Genomic DNA, 19826 nt, shown 5'->3' on the forward strand with positions numbered 1-19826 from the left:
AACCCTCTATGGTGGGATTTTAAAAAACATTTTATTTTATTTTTTTTGCCCTATTAAAATCCCACCATAGAGGGTTTGTCTTTTGTGCTCTGTATTTTACATATATGACCAGTCACCTATATGGAATATGCTCTTGCTGAAAACTGCAACAAAAATCATCTTAAGGAAAGAAGCACACTGTTTGCTGGAGTAAATTTTACAAAGTCAATATTATTTTAAGTGTACAATGAGGTATGGGGTGTAGATTAGCCAAGTTCATAGAGTAGGGGTATAGTAGCCATATCATAGTTCATGTAAGCATTGGTGAAGAACAGCAGGCAAAACGGGTAAGATTTCCAAACTGTTTTGAATTTGGCCATGGGTGCCTCAGAGTTTTGTTGTTAGTTCTTCATTGAGTAGAGTTCAAGAGAGCCTAGTTTTGACCCAAGACACAAAGAATTTTAGACAGCCAAGCTTAAGCTTTTATATCTCAAGCCTGTCAGTGTGTGTACATTTTTTTTTTTATTGCACAGGAATAAAGTGCACTAGTATAAAAAGAACCTTAGTATACAGTATGGCATGCATAACTGCACTGTTGCTGGTGGGATTGCAACTAGTGCTGTTTAACAGTGAATTTTATTATAAGTCCAATAAACAAAGTTGAAATAACTACAAGTGCCTCTAAACTCCGTCTGATGATGAGCCACTTCAAAGCTTGCCTGTCCTCTGCCACATCTGAAGTATCTTTTTGTTGGAGCTCAGTTTCACTACTGCTGGAATGTAGGGCAGCATAGTCGGTCAATTCCCTGTCATCTGTCAGGAATAATGGAGATAGTTAACTATATAATCCATGATAGTATTAAAAAAATAAACAGAAGGCAGAATTACTTATTTTTTTTGCATGTCTTCCACTCCCAAGGATGGACCGCATATGCAGATGAATGGATTTCTGCAACCTGGCAAATTTTCTGCTGAATATCCTTGGACTGCAATCACATATTCAAACAGTAGAACTGCCAACATTTTGAAAGTAATTTTTGATCTTTGCCCCTAATCTACCAGAATATGTTTAGACTGGCACAACAAAGTCCAAATTGGGTGCAAAACCACACTGAAGTTTGCTAATTTTTACCTCGGAGGCAGCTCAAAATTGGGTTAGTGTAAAAATCCTCACTATTGGAATGGCACAATATATGATGTCCATTAGGCATTATTAAAAGGAAACTGTTTTTTCTTTTTTTTTTTTTTTTTAACACTTTAAATAATTTTTTTTAAATATGGGGCTTGGGGAGGCAGCTTCTTTCTCCACCTGCCGCCTGTTACAACTGTGTGCAGCACAGAGCCAAGTGAAGTGGTGTGAAACTCCTCCTCTGCAGGGGGGGGGGGGGTGGAGGATCTGTGAAAAGGTGAGAGATTGGGGAGGGGGAGGATCTGTGAAAAGGTGAGAGATGGGGGAGGATCTGTGAAAAGGTGAGAGGGGGGGATCTGTGAAAAGGTGAGAGATGGGGGAGGTGGAGGATCTGTGAAAAGGTGAGGCACCAGCATCTCCTTTGTCCCCATACTGCACTTTGAAAACACAGGAAGTCAGACCTCTGTGTTTTTCAAGTGATAGTAATGAGAAGGAAGCAGAGGGCCTGAGCCAAAGATGGTGGAACTGAGTTCCACCGTGTTCCTGCTGAAAAAAAGCCGTGTGTGTATATACACACACACACCTATAAACAAATGTGAACAAACATTTTGAAATGTATTAACCACTTGTCGACCGCCGCACAACTATTTACTGTGGCAGTCTGGCTCTTCTGGGCAAACCGACGTAGGGCTACGTCACTCACCCAGGAGCCACTAGGGGGCGAGCGTGTGCCGCCAGAGGCACGCTCCCGCCCCCGCTCGTCCCTGACATCCCCGCGCGAGGGACCGGCGGCTCCGATGTCTGCCGGTCACTCGCGATCTCCCGCTGGATAGGGAGAAAGGCAGGTGGCTAATGTAAACAAAGCCGTCTGTCATTCTCCCTGATCTAACTGCAGAAACTACACAATCCTGCTATGTAGGATCGTATGTCTCTGTGGTTACATCACAAGCCACGCCCCCCACAGTTAGAATCACGCCCCTAGGGATACATTTAACCCACTGATCACTAATAAAGTTAACTCCTTCCTTGCCAATGTCATTTTTACAGTAACAGTGCATATGTATAGCACTGATTACTGTAGTAATGTCACTGGTACTCCCAAAAGTGTCAAAAATGTCAGTCAAGGGTCCAATCTGTCCGCCGCAATGTCGCAGTCCCGCAAAAAAAATCGCAGATCGCTGCCATTACTAGTTAAAAAAAAAAACAATAAAAATGACATAAATCTTTCCCGTAGTTAGTAAACGCAATAACTTTTGCGCAAACCAATCAAAATGCTTATTCGATTTTTTTTTTTTTTTTTTTACCAAAAACATGTAGCAGAAAACAAATTGGCCTAAAATGTTAAAAAATTTTGATTTTTACATTTTTTTGGGGAGAATTTCATATAAAAAAAAATGTGAAAAATATTATTTTTTCAAAATTGTCGCTCTTTTTGTTTATAGCGCAAAAATTAAAAATTGCACAGGTGATCAAATGCCACCAAAAGAAAGCTCTGTTTATGGGAAAAAAAGGACGTCAATTTCATTTGGGTACAGCGTCGCACGACCGTGCAATTGTCTGTTAAATTCACACAGTGCTGAATCGCAAAATAGGCCCTGGTCTTTGAGCAGCCAAATCCTCCGGGGCTTAAGTGGTTACAACATGGAAGGTGTCAATATGTCAATAGAGCAGTGAACGTGTCAGGATGGCAGAGGACAGTGTAATTAGTTTCTTTTTAGGAGCCCCGTTGGGAGGCTTTGGTGAAATCTTACTTTTCAGACAGAGAAAGGGACCGAGTACAGAGATTCCCCAGTCCTTTTCTCTGCAGCCTAAGCTGCACTGGGCAGTTAAAGTATGGGAAGTGTTCTGTGCAGATTGGCTTCCTGGTCACATATAGAAGCATAGTAAACAAAGTTTACTTTGACTCATTTATACATGAACCCAGTGAGTGATCGGTACCTTTGTTCATTCAGGAAAGGAAGGGGCCAGTAAATTACATAGTTATTAACCCCTTTCCCGCTCTCCACTCTGAAATTAGAAGGGGGGGGGCGCGGCAGGGGCAAAAGTAGGGAACAGGAGGGATGGTGGGTGAAGCGTATACTGGTAGGCCTGTATTTTCCTCCTATGACAGCTGAATGCTGCCAAGATGGGAGAGGAGGAGAAGTCTACTTTCAGCTGCTGCAGGAGGAGAATTCATAGGATAAGTTCCAGTGTAAGCTGCCCCCGCCATCCCTCCTTTCCATGGGTCAGCAAGGAGGAATTGCAATTATCTGTCCGTGATCAACGGGCTGCCGACCCCCGTACGCACGCCTACTGTTTACCATAATCGATAGTGAAAATAAAATCCCAAATTTTGGGTTGTCCCCAGAAAAGTAATAGAGGAGAAATCCCCCACTTGGGATGCTAGTTCTGGTGACAACCAGGGATTCCATCACTTTGGAGGAATTTCCTCTCACTTCCTGTTTTGACTATGGGATGAGAAGTGAAAGAAAGTCTCCCCAATGGGACACAGATGGCAAAAAAAATCCTGACAGGGGTTATAACCCTCTGCTGCTCTATCCAAAATGAGGAAAAAAGGTTTGCCTTTAGTTCTACTTTAAATGCTTTATGTATTGTTTTGTTTGGCCAGTGTCAAAATATTACAAAATTACATACCTGGGGCATCAATACTATGCTCAAAAACGCCAAGGTTCTTTCTCAAGCCTATAAGTTCCTGAGCCTAAAAAGCAAAGAATGCACGATATAGTAAAATACAAACTGACAATAATATTCCACATCTAGAAAGAAATCAACACTGACAAGTCAGCCTGTAGATGAGATGTGTAGGTTGAAATGATATTAGTTCTGAATCATACTACTTCATTATGAAGGGGGGCAGCAAAACCAGTTAATAGGTACTTTGAAAAAGCTGAAATTGAAATTGGTGACAGGACATTACTACAGAACACCTTCCACTTTCATCATATCCATCTCTAGGGGAAGGGATTCTGTAGTCTATAGTCAGGAATAATGTAACAGATATGCAGCAACAGAAGTTATAAACTCAACAGACTTCAGTAAGGTATTTTTCTGCCTTAACAAACAGAAATAATAAAACACTTTCCATAGTATATTTAACAGATCAATAAAAGACGCAACTAAGAGAAGTTAGAATTTTTAATTTTGAAATTGCAGTGTACCTTTTTAGGACCACACTTGCATGCAGTGCACTGTAAAATTCACTGCTGTGACCTTGTGGTTAATATACTGTATTTACAGCATGGACAATTGTCTTATGTCCATCTAGGCATATGAGTTCACAAAACCCAACAATAGTGGTGAGATTTGTGAAGTGCATAGTGCTATAGTGTCAGCTCTGTATATACATTACTGTATATCTCTTATGGCTCATGAAGTTCATGTGGGACTGACTGGATTTGTGCAATATGGAAGAAAAAGCCTGCCTAAGATTTGTGGAGGGAAAGACAGGAAGCACCACCTAAATGGAATATTAGTATGGACAATTTCATTGTCAAGATACAAAACACAAGATATAGTCTTACAAAATGCTCAGCTGTAGTGAGGTGTCACTCAGGTCTCTCCTAACGTCCCCGCACTGTATCCACGGGCTGTAGAGGTAAATGGAGGTCTGTGGTCCTTCCTGTGGCCACCAGGAAGTCTAACCTGGTCCAAAATTGTTGGACTTCCTGGTGGTCACAGGACAGACTACAGGCCTCCCTCTACAGCCTGTGGATACAGTGTGAGGATGTAAGGGGAGAGACCTGAGTGACAGTAATCGTTTTCGTACTACTGCTTATGGACTACAATATTATATGTTCTGAAAGTGCCTTATTACTATTAGTCTACATGTATACATTGTCTTTGCGCCAGCAGTTACTGTATTTTCTGCCAAAGGCCCCTTTCACACGGGGCAAATCCGTTTGGACAGACTCACCTTGCTCAGCAGGGATAGCTCTGCTGATCCCCACTTAGCAGTCGCATTACAGGTCCGTCTCCACTCACTGTGCAGAGACGGACCTGTCAGAGTCCCACTCTCCTCTATGGGGAGATCGGAAGAAAATGGACAGCCTGGGGACGTGGTCTCAGCATGCGAGCATGAGGACATGTGGACCTTGAGCTCTGGGCACACAGCTTCAGAATACACACCCGCAGCGGATTCCTCACGCCCACTGGATGCCTCCAAAACGGCGACAGTCTCCTCAACCCCAGCGGACCCCTTGGACACAGTCCAGCTCCATAGATGCCTACTTCTCCGGGAGCAGTCAGGGACCCGCCGAGCATTCCAAGATGGCACCGGAGCGGGATCTCTCTGTCTCCCACGCGGTTTCTCCTATCCTTTTACCGAGGTTAGTACCGGCCTCAATAACTCTCCATTCCTCTCCTAGCTCGTCGCACAGTCAGGACAGGAGTGATGATGTTGAGGGGGTCCTGGAGGATAGAGACCTTCACTCTCACATCATATCTCTCCCCACTAAGGAGGACCTAGAGAGATTTGCCACGAGAGTGGAAAGGGCCCTGCACCAGGACATTGAAAACTGACAAGCAGAAACTAAACAGATTGGGAGCAGAGTGGAATCCCTTGAAAGCAGAGCAGATGACATGGTCCCCTCTATGCAGGCCTTGAAAGACCATTGCAGAGCACAAGATTAATGGATCGATTCGCCACTAGATCAGTAGGACAATTTTGAAAACCGGAGTTGCAGAGTGAACGTACAGATCAGGGGCCTACCAGAAGCTACCTTGTCAAAGGATATTGTCCCCACCGTACAAGGCATTTTCAAGCAAATTGTAGGTCAAGATGCCCCTGACCATATTGAGATTGATCGCGCTCACAGGGCCCTGCGACCACTATCAGATGACCCTGACAAGCCCAGAGACATCATATGCAAGCTACATAAATATTCTCTGAAAGAACGTATCATGTCTCATATGCATGGTGTTCCCCATGTGAACTCTGATAACGCCAAATTATCTCTCTATGCTGACCTCTCTCGTCGCACGTTGATGTAACGCAAAGCAATGAAGCCACTGTTGGAAGCCCTCCAAGATGCTGACCTCACATGGGGTTTTCCATTCAGCCTCTCCGTCCATTAGGATGGCAAACAGATCTCTCTGCGGGACAGAGATGACCTGCCTAAATTTTTGGCTCAACTCAACCTCCCCCAGGTTGATGTACCTGACTGGCGCTCCTCTTCGGATATTCCGGTACCTACTCGTCCTCCATCCTGGCAACCAGTCTGTAGATGTGCCCAGAATCGCCCAAGATCAGGATCATCCCATCAAGCTCCACAACGAGCACTCTCTCCTAGAAACACCTAAATAGTTTTTCCTCTATTGTGAAGTTGTGACTTACCGTACTTCCCCGGAGATCTTTTTTCACCTCAAGCTTGCTTGATTTTTCACGGACTCTACTATCCTGCTGACTGATGTTATAATATACCTTCACCCCTTCCCCTTAGCCCTTCGGTACTTTAATCAATGCACAGATAGTGTGCATTATTACTGCTAAAGTGAAGTTGCCACACGGCTCATGCTTGCTGCCTTATCACTTTCCCACAAATAGGCTGACTCTTGAGAGTCTTTGATCCTGATTGGGTCCCCTAGCCCTCCGACAGACCTCTCTTCCTTCCTTGAGGCAAGTCTGCTGGCCTGGAGAGGTCCCTCTAATGGCTACTACTGGCTACTACTGGCTGTAAATATTGGCCCTCTGGGCATTTGGTTCTATTATATGTTTGTTTATTTTCTGTGTTTTGACCTTGTTTCCTCAGTGCTGCTTGGGACTTGTCTTGGACTGCTGCGGATCTCTCTCACCCCACCCATGGTGACATTTGTTGCCATATGATTTCAGACGGTCATGGCTTCTCTGAAGGTAGTGTCATACAACGTGCATGGTCTAGGTTCCCCCTGTAAACATGGTAAGTTGCGGCTCAAATCGAGGAGACTGGGTGCAAATCTTCTCCTCCTGCATGAAATTCTCTGCCTGCCTACCCACTTATATAGTCAGTGGTTCCTTAGCAATTCCCCTTGTGCAAAGTCAGGAGGGGCTGCCATCGCCATGCATAAAAATTACCCTTTTGTTCCAGTAGACCATTATGCAGATCCTCATGGGAGATTTTTGTTCCTCAAAGGCACCATGTATGACTGCAAACTTACCTTCGCAACTGTGTATGCACCGAACACAGGACAGCTGGCTTTCTGAATCCCTATCCTCGTTCCGTAAGGGACAACTGATTTTAGGGGGGGGATTTTAACGTGAGCCCAGATCCTCGCATTGATGCATCCTCTGGTCACTCGGTTCACTCTTTCTCCTTCTTCAAACACTTAGAAATCCCTACATGCTCACCACCTAGTAGACTGTTGAAGTACTTTACACCCCTCTGCCAGAGACTGCAGCTAATACTCAGCCACCCATGACGTCTATACACGTATTGACCTACTCCTAATAGACCAATCTTTTTTGAACTCGCTCTCAGGTACGTCAATAGGCTCCCTTACACTCTCTGACCATGTGCCTATTTCCCTTTCCTTTACACCTCTGTCATTAGACACCAGACAATGGACATGGCAATTAAACGACAAATTATTAGATGACGATGTAGTGCTCCAGAAAATCTCAGACGCTATCTCTCAATATTTTGTCAAAAACACGTCAGAAGTAGGACCCACCTCCATCTGGGAAGGCCATAAAGCGGTTGTCAGGGGCAAACTTATCTCCCACCTGCTTGAAACGGGAATGCACTAGTGAGCTTCATCTGTGACAAGTGGTGCTTAGTCATAAGCATTGTCTTCTGACTGAGGCTCTGTCTCTGCTCCAGTCCCTTCGCACTGAGCTCTATAGCGCTTTAGAAGTCTGAATCCGAGCACGCTTAGGGCATGTTTCTCACAAATGTTCAGAATTTGGAAATAAGTGTGGAAAACTGCAGGCCAGGGCCCTGAGGCACCAACATGCTACCACACACATACACAAGATCCAAACCGCTTCGGGCACTCGGGCTTTACATCCCTCCAAAATAGCAGAAGCATTCTGCGACTATTACCTACAGCTTTACAATCTACCGGAAACATTCCCTGGGGCTTTGCCAGTCCGGGAAACTTTGCGTATTCTCCAATATTTGGAGGAGATGGGATTTCCGAAGCTCACAGCTCAGGAGAAAGGTAAATTAGATGCCCTCATTACTTTGGCAGAGTTGACAGCGGTGATTAAAGAGCTTCCCAAGAAGAAAAGTCTGGGCCCAGATGGCTTTACAAACTCTGCTATGAAAAATTCCATTCACTTCTTTCTTCCCTGATGTGTTCTTTTTTCAATGCTCTAGCTAAAGGATCCCACATGCCTTGGGAATCCCTGCTGGGTTATGTCAAAGTTCTCCCTAAAGAAGGAAAAGACCACACTTTACCCAGTAACTATAGGCCAATCTCCCTCCTGAACACGGACATAAAAATGGTAGCAAGAATCCTGGCAAACCGCTTAAAGACTGTCCTGCAGAAGGTTATCCACCTTGACCAAACAGGATTCATAGCAGGGAGGGAAGCCAGAGGTAACTCAAATAAAGCTATGCAAATGTTCACTGGGTCCGCTCGCAGGCCAACCATCTGCCCTGTCTGTTACTCTCCACTGATGCCCAGAAGGCATTCAACAGGATGGATTGGACTGACCTCAGTCGCCTAGCGCTGGGCCCAAATATGCTTCTATGAATTGCAGCTCTGTATGACTTTCTGGAAGCCCAGGTCAGGGTAGGCAGAACCCTTTCGTGGCCATTCCCCATTAGGAATGGGACGCAACAGGGCTGTCCCTTGTCCCCTCTTATTTTTGCCCTCATCTTGGAGCCCCTGCTATCCAGAATTAGACTGAACCCAAACATTCAAGGAGCCACAATAGGTTCAGCTGAACATAAACTCTCAGCCCATGCAGACGACGTATTATTTTATGTGACCAATCCATTGATATCTTTGCCTAACATCATGGCAGAACTGCAGGAATTCCACCTGCTCTGTAATTTCAAGATCAACTATAGCAAATCTGATATCTTAGCCCTTAATGTCCCCTCTGCTATGCGTATAGTTACAAACATCATTTTATTTCACATGGTGCCAGACCTCCCTGAAATATTTAGGTATACAGTAAACCCCCCTCCATCGTGGGGGTGACGTTCCGGACCCGCCGCGAAAAGTGAAAATCCGCAAAATAGAAAGACCCTATTTAAATACACTCTAGGCATGTTTTTATAACTTTCACTGTACTTTTAGAAGCATTTTAAGGTCTTTAAACACACTTTTAAAACAATAGAAACACATTTAAACACATAAAAGATACTGAGAGACAGAGTAAGAGCAATGGAAAACACAAAAATATTTAATTAACAATGATATAATTAGTAAAATAATATTAATAGGTCTACAGAAAAAAAACACAATATACCGGACTGGCCGACCGGGATACCGGGAAAATTCCTGGTGGGCCGCCGGCCCTGGGGCCGCTTAAGATTGGGGCCACTTAAAGATTCATTTGGCCGCTTTAAGACGCAGCCGCTATTGGGACCGTGCGGCGGCCGCGCTGTGATGGCCGCTGCAGCCCCGCCCCGGTGAAGTCTTTCCAACGTGACGTCAGCCGCTATGAGCGGCATGACATCACATCTGGCGGGAGCGGGCTGCGCGGCGAGAACATTTTAGAACACCGGCGGTGGATCATGTGACCCAGGCTCAGCAAGACGGACCGTCACGGCGCCGAGAGTCCCACATCCAGTACTGTCTGTGTCAGTACACACACAGACGCCAGCAGCATGATCCACGGACCAAGTTAGTAATAAAAATTAGCAGCAGTGCAATTATTGGTCCCATCCTCTGACCTCCACCAGGCCACCACTACCCCCTGGCCCCTGCTGGTCTCACCACCCCCACTGATTTCCCCCCCCCACCCCTGCCACTGATGCCACCACCCCTGCCACTGATACCATCACCCCCCCCCCATCACCCCTGCTACTGATCCCATCCCCCTCACCACCACCACTGCCACCGATCCCATCCCCCCCCCACCACCCCTGCCACTGATCCCATCACCCCCCCCGCCCACCACCCCTGCCACTGATTTGTCTAATGCCCCATACACACGTGCAGATTGTCTGCAGACTTACCTTTTCTATGTAGTGCAAGGGCCTGCCGGATTGCATACAAATTGAAAGTGTTTAGGTTTGATAATCTGCACGTGTGTATGGGGCATAGCTGGAACAAAACCTCTTTTTCATGGATAGGTCGTTTGAACATTTTGAAAATGAACATCCTGCCCAGGATCCTCTTTTACTTTTAAATGATACCTATTTCACTGCCCTGGTCCTTCTTTTCGAGCCTCAACAGCCTCCTCATTTGGTTTATCTGAAACAACCATCGACTACAACTGGCTTTACGCCTTTTGCAGCGCCCCAAACGGTCAGGTGGCTTTGGTGTTTCGGCCATACACCGATATTATGAGGCGATTGCCTTGCAGAGAATCCTTGATTGGCATCACCATGTTAAAGACAAACTTTGGGCTCCTATGGTAAAATTCCTGACAGGTTGTAACCTATCCCACACCCCGCCAATGTAGAGGGTCAGTAAGATGTAGAGCAGCGTACAGAGGTCAGTAGTAGGTAGAGTAGCGTACAGAGGGCAGTAGAATGTAGGTCAACGTACAGAGGTCAGTAGCATATAGGGCAGTGTACAGAGGTCATTAGTATGTAGGGCTAGTGTCAGGAGAGCAGGGTATAGGGGGGTCAGGGGGGCATGGTGCAAGGGGGGGTCAGGAGGATATGATACTGGGAGATCAGGAGGGCACAATACAGGGGGATTAGGATGGCTGGAGTGTCAAGAGGGCATGGCACTGGGGGACAGGAGGCTATGGTATTGGGGAGATCAGGAGGTCTGGGGTGTCAGGAGGGTATGGTACTGGAGGGTCAAGAGGGCACGGTACCTGGAGGGCACAGCACTGGGGTGTCAGGAGGGCAAAATACCAGGGTACCATGAAGACATGGTACTGGAGGTTTAGAAGGGCATGGTACTGGAGGGTCAGGAGGGTACAGTGTTGGGGTATCAGAAGGGCATTGTACTGTGGTACCAGGAGGGCATGGTACTGGAGAGTAAAGAGGGCACAGTATTGAGGTATCAGGAGAATATGGTACTGGAGGGTCAGGCAGGCACAGTACTGAGGTATGGTATTGGGGAGATCAGGAGGGCTGGGGTGCAAAGAGGATATAGTACTGAAGTGTCAGGAGGGCACGATACTGGAGAGTATCAGGAAGGCATGGTACTTGAGGGTCAGGAGAGCACAGTACTGGGGTATCAGGAGGACATGACACTGGAGGTTTAGGCGGGAACAGTACTGGGGTGTCAGGAGGGCATGGTACTGGGGGATCAGGAGGGCTGGGGTGTCAGGTGGGCTTGGTGCTGGAGAGTAAGGAGGGCAGCATGGTGCCGAGGGATCAGGAAGGCATGGTACTGGGCTAGGGCTGGGGTGTTAGGAGGGCACAGAAGTGTTTTTTTTTTTTTAATGCAGAGTGGTGCAAGGAAGGTGCAGTGGCAAACCTACATGTCCTGGATTTGCATCCTGCCAGCAATCATATTTAGCCTTCACCTGGTATCACCCACAAGCCCCTTGGATTGGGGAGGAGGGCCAGTGGGGATGATGGCGGAAGAGGAAGAGCTTGGGCATGTTCAGAGAAGAGCCTGAACCTGTCCAAACTATGCCCGGAGGCTTTCCCGCTCCGTAGCTGCACGTATTCAAGAGGCGGGGGCTGCCTCTGCAGCCAAAGATTGGGTAAGCCTGTGCCTGCGCTGTTCTGGAGCTCTGAGTAGAAGACAGAGTCAGCAACACTGAAGCATGTTTGCAAATTACCTGTTGGCAGACGACAGGTAGCTTGCGATCAATGGGTTGTGGACCCCCGTCTTAATCTGCAGCATTAGGCTATTTTCTTTATTGGTCAAATATTCTTCAGCCGTTCTTAGAATCAAATGTTAGGAAATATTACATTTGCCCTGCAAAGGGCAATAACTATGAACTGGCATTTCACACATATCACAAACATTACAGATATTATTTGTGATTTTTGCTCAAATACTGAAATATTCACAATACTTTCTTATATATATAGACGCCTAAGTAAATACAGGTTGCAGTTATAGTGCTGGATATATATTTACTTAACAATTTTACTTTTTTTTTATCCATTTTTGCATTACAGTGCTGTTGATCTCCTTAAGTTTATTTGCAGTTTCTTCTTGTCTTCATGCATAACCTCCAGCAATGGCTGTATTGTGTTTCTAAAGACGAGTATCATTATGGTGACAGCAGTGGACCATGCTTGCACAGTGAGCGTTGGCATGGCTGATTATGGTCACTGGAAATTAACATGACAGGAGGACGGGGCATAAGAACAACTGGCAAACAGGAGTATTCAAAACTAATTTTGAAATGTAATGTATAAGTGTGGCCAATATGAGAATTGTACATATACAGTGTAAGCCAGGGCACTGCAGACACATACACTGTAGGAACAAAAAATCGATGCAGTCAGGTTTTTGCTTAATAATTATTGAGCCTGTTTATTTGCAAGGAGCACTGCTAGGAGAAATACAATGATGCTGAAGCAGTCACAATAAATCATAGTAAATATTTATCTTATTGTACTCTACAAAAAATATTAATATTTTTTTACACTGCAGGTATTTTAAATAATTCATCTTATATAGATATATATTTATAGATATTTTTTTTCTGCTGCTGGCATTTCAGGCACAGTGCAGAAGGTAACAGGTGTAGGTTTGTTCTGGGTGACAGAACATGCAGCATCTGTCAGCTGTTTTTTTTTTTTTTACTGAAAAATATACAGACAATGGTCCAAAAAGGGTTTTAAAATAGAGCAGAGGCCCACAGACCATGGGTTTTAAGACATTCTAAACAACTGCAGTGCACATCGTTTGGCAATTGATGATATGCAGCCTGCATAAAAGATTATCAAAACTAATAATAAAACTGTTAAGGAAAAAGAAAATCAATAATGGACCAAAAACAAAATTACATCAAACCTATTGAGCCCCACATCCAAACAGGACATGGCAGATTCAGGGTCTGTGTTCTGATCCCTACAACTCGTATCGCAGAGGAGCACCAACAGTTTGGCAAACTGTTAGTTAATGGATAAGTTCACCTTTTGGAGCAAGTTACAATTTACACCTGTATTCAAGGTATAATGTGTAAAATACTCCAGCAGTCCCCCCCCCCTGATCCCCCCCATTGACAGGAGTGGGGGTTCTTCTCCCCGGATCCGCTGTCACTGTGACTTTTTAATTTTACAAGGGTGTTATTGGGTTTTTGTAAGTTGTATAACAGAGATACAGAAAAATCATACACAAATGAACACATTGGAAGTCCACTGTGACTTGTTAAAAACAGCACGGCTGTGCAGGAAGAGCAATCTGTGAAAGAGAGAACTACAAGTGCTGTCTGTCATCACAGAAGACAGCTTGTGGTTCTCAATGAACTGTGAGGGTACTGATGAGTACTTCCGTAGTTCATTCACAAGCCCTGCAGCTTTTAAACAGACAAGCTGAAATTTGTAGGGTTTGTCTGCAGGAGCCTGACATTACACCTACGTTCCACTTTTTGCAGGTGCAATGCTTTCCAGGCTCTGGGGTGATGATAATGGCAAAAGGACTTTTTCTCTGAAAACATATGTGCATTTATTATTTTCTCCCAAAAGATGAACTTATCCTTTAAAAGACCTGACGGTCTCTAATACAAAGTCTAAATACCATGTAAAGATTATAAAATATAAATACCTTCTCTGTCATGAGGTTCCAGTTTAATTTCCAGAAATATATAGAAAAGAAGATATCAATACAAGCAAACCCAGCAATCATTCCAATCCAAAAACCTGTTAAAGAAAATATTAACCTTTACTTTTCTAATTTAAAAAAGGGAATTTTCAATTACATTGCTGAATACATACCATATGTAATAGACAAAATATACCAATACAACATGCATGACTTCTTCTTTTTGGCTACAACAAATAAATCTCACATTTTCACATGTTCATTTATCTTGTGCATAGTGATAAATGATCCATCGACCGTAGATTTAATTTTTATGAACAATTTTTCACTTGGAAATTATTGTTCAACACAGAAAAAAAAAAGACACATTTTATCGGATTCTAATGCATTTTTCACCAAGACCAATTTGGTCCCTTTAAGTGAAAACAATAATTTACTGATCAAAATGATCATCTGTGCAATCAATTTTTGAAGGTAAGAAAGCACATTATGTTATGTGTATCCAATTAATGCTGTAGGGCATGTTCTATTGATGCCTCATTTAGGAAAAATACCCTATTGTACCAAGTCATGCATGATTTCCTCTCTTTGAAGTTAAACATGTTGTTCTTACACTGAATCTAAATTCTTGACCAATTCTTGGCTGGAAATAAACTTCAGAATTCCTATTGTCAGTGTCGGATTCACACTTTTATAGCTGTGAATAAGTTTATTGGTCTTTCTTGAAGCCAATAGCTCATTCTCCAATTTGCTCTCCAAGACACCTGATTAGTTTCTTTTAGATCTGGGAGCTATGGAACTTCTCTCAGACATTTCTAGCTGCTAGTAGCTTTTTGATAGCTCTGCCCGCTTTTATTTTATGGGGCACTTTATCAACACTGGGGCAATCAGAATCTGGAGCAGCTGTGCATGGCAACCAATCAGCTTCTGTCTTCAGCTTGTTCAGTAAGCTTTGAAAATGAAAGATAGAAGTTGATTGGTTGCCATGTACAGCTGTTCCAGATTCTGGCTGCTGTAGTTTGATAAATTCCCCTCACTGTGTCTTCCACTTCAACTGCACCAATAATTCAGGAAATAACTTACGTCCAGTCATATCCCTGATTACTAAGACACAAGGGAACTTAGGGCTGTGGTAGGCTTGTTTCTCAGTCTCTATTATAAAAAAAAAGCACCTGAAGTTAAAGTGGTTGTAAACCTCTGACATGAAAAAGGAACAAAGCTAAGCCCTCTAGATTGTGTACTTGCCTCAATCCAAAGTACTGAGTGTGATTTATGTCTGCTGTCTACCTGCTGTGCTATCTTCCCTCCAATTAGGACTCAGGTTCCAGTCAGCTTCCTGCTATGTGCTCGGCTGTGTTTGATCTCCACTTCCTGCCTGCTAGAGGTCAGAAATGCTATGTAAAATGTGTGCTTTAGAAGGCTCTAGAGAAGAGATGGCAGCAGATAAACAGGTACAACTTATGTAGTTGGATTTTCTTTATCTCTGTGCATCACCTGCGGCTATTCATTTTACTGGGTATATGCAAGGGTTTACAACCACTAAAATAGGGCAATCTGTCACTGGCTGTGTCCACCAGACACAGCTGATGACTAATCACTATATCGGCCGCTGCCAGTGTCATGTGATCGCTGTGACCAATCACAGTAGATCACATGACAATTGTAAACAATGGATAACTTCCTTTCATGGCATCCATTGTACACAATTGTGTTGCTAACTGTGATTGGTCACAGTGATCACATTGTACAGACAGGGTTAATCACAGCCCATCTGTACCATGTGATTAGCTTTGACTCACAACTATATATATATATATATATATATATTTTTTTTTTTTTATTATTATATATACATACTGTTACCACCCAGTGTCCCTGGTACTTGATAATACTGTAGTGCACTGTTTTTTTTTTTGTTTTTTTTTTTAATTTCTTCATTTTCCAAATAATTGTGACAAAAAATTACAACTTCAAGAAACCCACCATGCCTCTTACTAAATACCTTTGACTATCTACTTTTCAAAAAGAGGTAATTTTTTTTTTTTTTTTTTTTATTGTCCTGGCATATTCAGGCCTCGAGAAATGAGATAGGGTGTCAGTACATCAGGATTGATCAATTTTCAGATAAAGTATATATACCATAGTTTGTGAACTCTATAACTTTCCTACAAACTAAATAATAAACACTGATTTGGGTTATTTTCACCAAAGAAAAGTAGCAGAATACATTTTGACCTAAATTTATGAAGAAAGATTATTTAGTTGCAAAATGTTAATAACAGAAATGCTTTTTTTTTTTTCAAAATTTCACGACTTTTTTGTTTATTTAACAAAAATAAAAACCCAGTGCAAGCTAAATTGGTGTAGAAATGATAACCATTTCTTATAGGTACAGTGTTGCATGATCGCCTAATTGTCATTCAAAGTGTTAGAGCCCTGAAAGCTGAAAATTAGCCTGGGCAGGAAGGGGTAAAAGTGCACGGTAATGAAGTGCTTGAATAATGCTGCAAGTTACAGTAAAATGGTAATAGAATTAATAAAATTACTTCTTAATTACCTTTTATACCTAGTTTCAATGGAAACATGAGGGGTACACCAACTGGAAAACAGATAATGCAGTAACCTACAAAAAATGCCAATGCCCCAATTTCTGGCTTCCCAATGCCTCTAAGCAGTCCATTGAAAACACCCTGTACAAAAGAGAACATACAGAATTGAAGGAATGCTATACGTTTGGTCAGATAATATTAAAATACATTATGGTTTTGGCAGTGAGCCATAAAATACATATACACATGGCACATTTAAAGTGATACTAAACACACACTGTTTAATTTACATTGTGTCTTCTATTTCTGTATATGGATAATGGCACTGTAGTAATTTTACCCTTTTTCCTAACTGATATACAGCTGTCACATGACCCAGCTATTTACCAGCCTGTCTGCTGAGAAACAAAAGCAAGAGGAGCTTCTAGTCCTCTGCTGCTGGTCACATGTTCATAAAAAAACAGCATTTAGAGAGTAAAAATAATTAATATCAATAAACTGTTTTAAATTGTCATACAAATATACACTGCTCAAAAAAATTAAAGGAACACTCTGAAAACACATCAGGTCTCAATGGGGAAAAATATTATGCTGGATATCTATACTGATATGGCCTGGGTAATGTGTTAGGAACAAAATGATGCCACAACATTTGATGGAAATTAAAATGATCAACCTACAGAGGGCTTAACTCAAAGACAACCCCAAAAATCAAAGTGCAAAAATGATGCAGCAGGCTAGTCCACTTTGCTGAAATTTCATTGCAGTAACTCAAAATGGTACTCAGTAGTTTGTACGGCCCCTATGTGCTTGTATGTGTATGTTGTATTTGTATGTGCCCCTATGTGCTCACAACGTTGGGGCATGCTCTTAATGAGACGATGGATGGTGTCCTGGGGTATTTCCTCCCATATCTGGACCAGGGCATCACTGAGCTCCTAACCAGACTGAGGTGCAACCTGGTGGCGTCGGGTTGACCAAAACATAAGGTCCCAGAGGTGTTCTATTGGATTTAGTCCAGGCGAGTGTGGGGGCCATTCAATGATTGAATTCCTTCATTCTGCAGAAACTGACTGCATACTCTCACCCAGGGCTTTTTTTCTCAGAGAATAGGTTCAGGAACTCTTCTCTTTTAAGTCACCCTTCGCCTCTGCCCCTTACCCACTTCCAAGAACCGTTCCTTGGTTCCACCCCTTACCCACCTCCCAATACTGCCCCTTTTAGTGAATACAAACCCAAGTATTATTTTGTGGTGCTAAGTATTTTGTATAGAATTTGTTAATGATAACAAGAAAGACAGTAAAATAGATCTAGCAACAATGGACACTCCAACGACAATATATCCACCCCAGCAACAATAGACTCCCAACAGCCAACATTAATAGACCCTCCAGCAGCCAGCAACAAAGACCCCTCCCTCAAAAGTACATCCCTCCCAGCAACAATTGACCCCCTGCAACATAAGTTTCACCCCCAGCAACAATGGATCCCTACCAGCAACAATAGACCACCCCCCTGCAAAAATAGATCCCTTCCAGCAACAAAAGTTTCCTCAGTTGCCAGCATCAATAGACCCCTTCCTCTAAAGTACCTCCCTCTCAGCAACAACTGACCCAGCAACATACATACATACATACATTCAGTTCTGGAGGTGGTGAAAAAAAGCCCTGCTCTCACCACATAAGGCCGGGCATTGTCGTGTACCAGTAGGAACCCAGGACCCACTGCACCAGTATAGGGTTTGACAATGGATTCAAGGATTTCATCCCAATTCCTTATGGTCATCAAGGTGCCATTGTCTAACTTGTAGAGGTTTGTGCTTCCCTCCATGGATATGCCACCTCAGACCATCACTGACCCACCACCAAACTGGTCGTGCTGAACGATGTTACAGGCGGCATAACCTTCCCCCCGGCTTCTCTAGACCATTTCACATCTGTCACATGTGCTCAGGATGAACCTGCGCTCATCTGTGAAAAGCACAGGGCCCCTGTGATGAACCTGCCAATTCTGGTGTTCAATGGCAAATGCCAATCGAGCTCCACGGTGCTGAGCAGTGAGCACAGGGCCCACTAGAGGAGTTGGGGGCCCTCAGGCCACCTTCATAAAGTCTGTTTTTGATTGGTCAGAGACATTCACATCAGTGGCCTTCTGGAAGTAATTGTGTAGGGCTCTGGCAGTGCTCATCCTGTTCCTCCATGCACAAAGGAGCAGATACCAGTCCTGCTGGTGGGTTAGGGACCTTCTACCGCCCCGTCCAGCTCTCCTAGAGTAACTGCCTGTCTCCTGGAATCTCCTCCATACTCTTGAGACTGTGCTGGGAGACACAGTAAACCTGGCAATGGCACGTATTGATGTGCCATCCTGGAGGAGTTGGACTGCCTGTGCCACCTCTATAGGGTCCAATTATCATCTCATGCTTGTAGAAAAAGAGATAGCCGCACATCCAGGGATTCCAATAAGTTTCAAATACCTTTAATTCCAAAAAGTTGCAAGTGATGACACCAAAGACACCAACATGAAGTCTTGTAGACGCGTTTCACACATACATCTTGTGCTTAATCATTACAATGACAGTAGCTGACTATAGATCTTAAATAGACCGCCCCAATGAAAACAGATGCACCGGGGGCGATGACGATCAGCAGTTGTGCACAACTCAATTAATCACCTAGCCTCAGCCCCAAAGAGCATCTCAGTGGTGATTAGAATATAAAGTGTTCCCACGGAGGCGGGCCGGGGCCAGCACTCTATGGGATATCCTATCTCCTGGCAATTACTACACACTATACACCTGGAGCAGCGTTTTCCTTTCTTCATCATCTCATGCTACCAGTAGTGACATTGACCCTAGCCAAATGCAAAACTAGTTAGAAAACAGTCAGAAAAAATTGGTGGGGAAAATTGCAGTGGCCTCCACCTGTAAAACCATTCCCGTTTTGGAGGTTGTCTCATTGTTGGCCATCTAGTGCACCTGTTAATTTAATTAACATCAAAGCAGCTGAAGCTGATTACAACCCCCTCCGCTACTTAACTGACCAGATCTTTATCTTTAAATCTTTATTATTTATAAATACCAGGGTGTAGGCAGATTTCTGCAAGTCACAGGCTGTGTCACTCCCCTCCAGTCACCTCCTCCCTCCAGCCTTAGAATAAGAGGGGGTGAAGCCACCATTAATCTACATATCCCACCCCCATTTGTGTCTAGCTGGTTAGTGGGCATGGAGGAGGAGGGAGGTAGTGGGCTGTCATTTACCACTGTGTATACACCCACTTATGTGACTCTATAGTAACATGGGCTGCTCAGATGTAATAGGCAGGAAATGCTCAGGATAGAAACTCACTGAAAACTGAGCATGTGTAGAGTTTCCACCACAGCTGCAAAGTAC

The 19826-nt window shown here is 43.7% G+C and overlaps 1 protein-coding gene across 2 annotated transcripts in view; it reads right to left on the reverse strand.

The window, feature by feature from the left end:
- Window positions 1-498: 498 nt before the first annotated feature.
- The window catches only part of LOC309546467 (multidrug and toxin extrusion protein 1-like), a 112505-nt gene continuing 93177 nt past the window's right edge, over window positions 499-19826 (reverse strand). For both annotated transcript variants that reach the window (XM_082246178.1, XM_082246179.1), the window contains exons 14-17: window positions 16446-16578; window positions 13892-13986; window positions 3743-3806; window positions 499-792 (exon numbers count right to left, since the gene is read on the reverse strand). In XM_082246178.1, the coding sequence (XP_082102304.1) occupies window positions 593-792; window positions 3743-3806; window positions 13892-13986; window positions 16446-16578 (492 nt within the window). In that variant the 3' untranslated portion in view covers window positions 499-592. The remainder of the gene's footprint in view (window positions 793-3742; window positions 3807-13891; window positions 13987-16445; window positions 16579-19826) is intronic.

Source organism: Pelophylax lessonae (assembly GCF_965119305.1).
Source record: "Pelophylax lessonae genome assembly, chromosome: 2".
Lineage (NCBI taxonomy): Eukaryota > Metazoa > Chordata > Amphibia > Anura > Ranidae > Pelophylax > Pelophylax lessonae.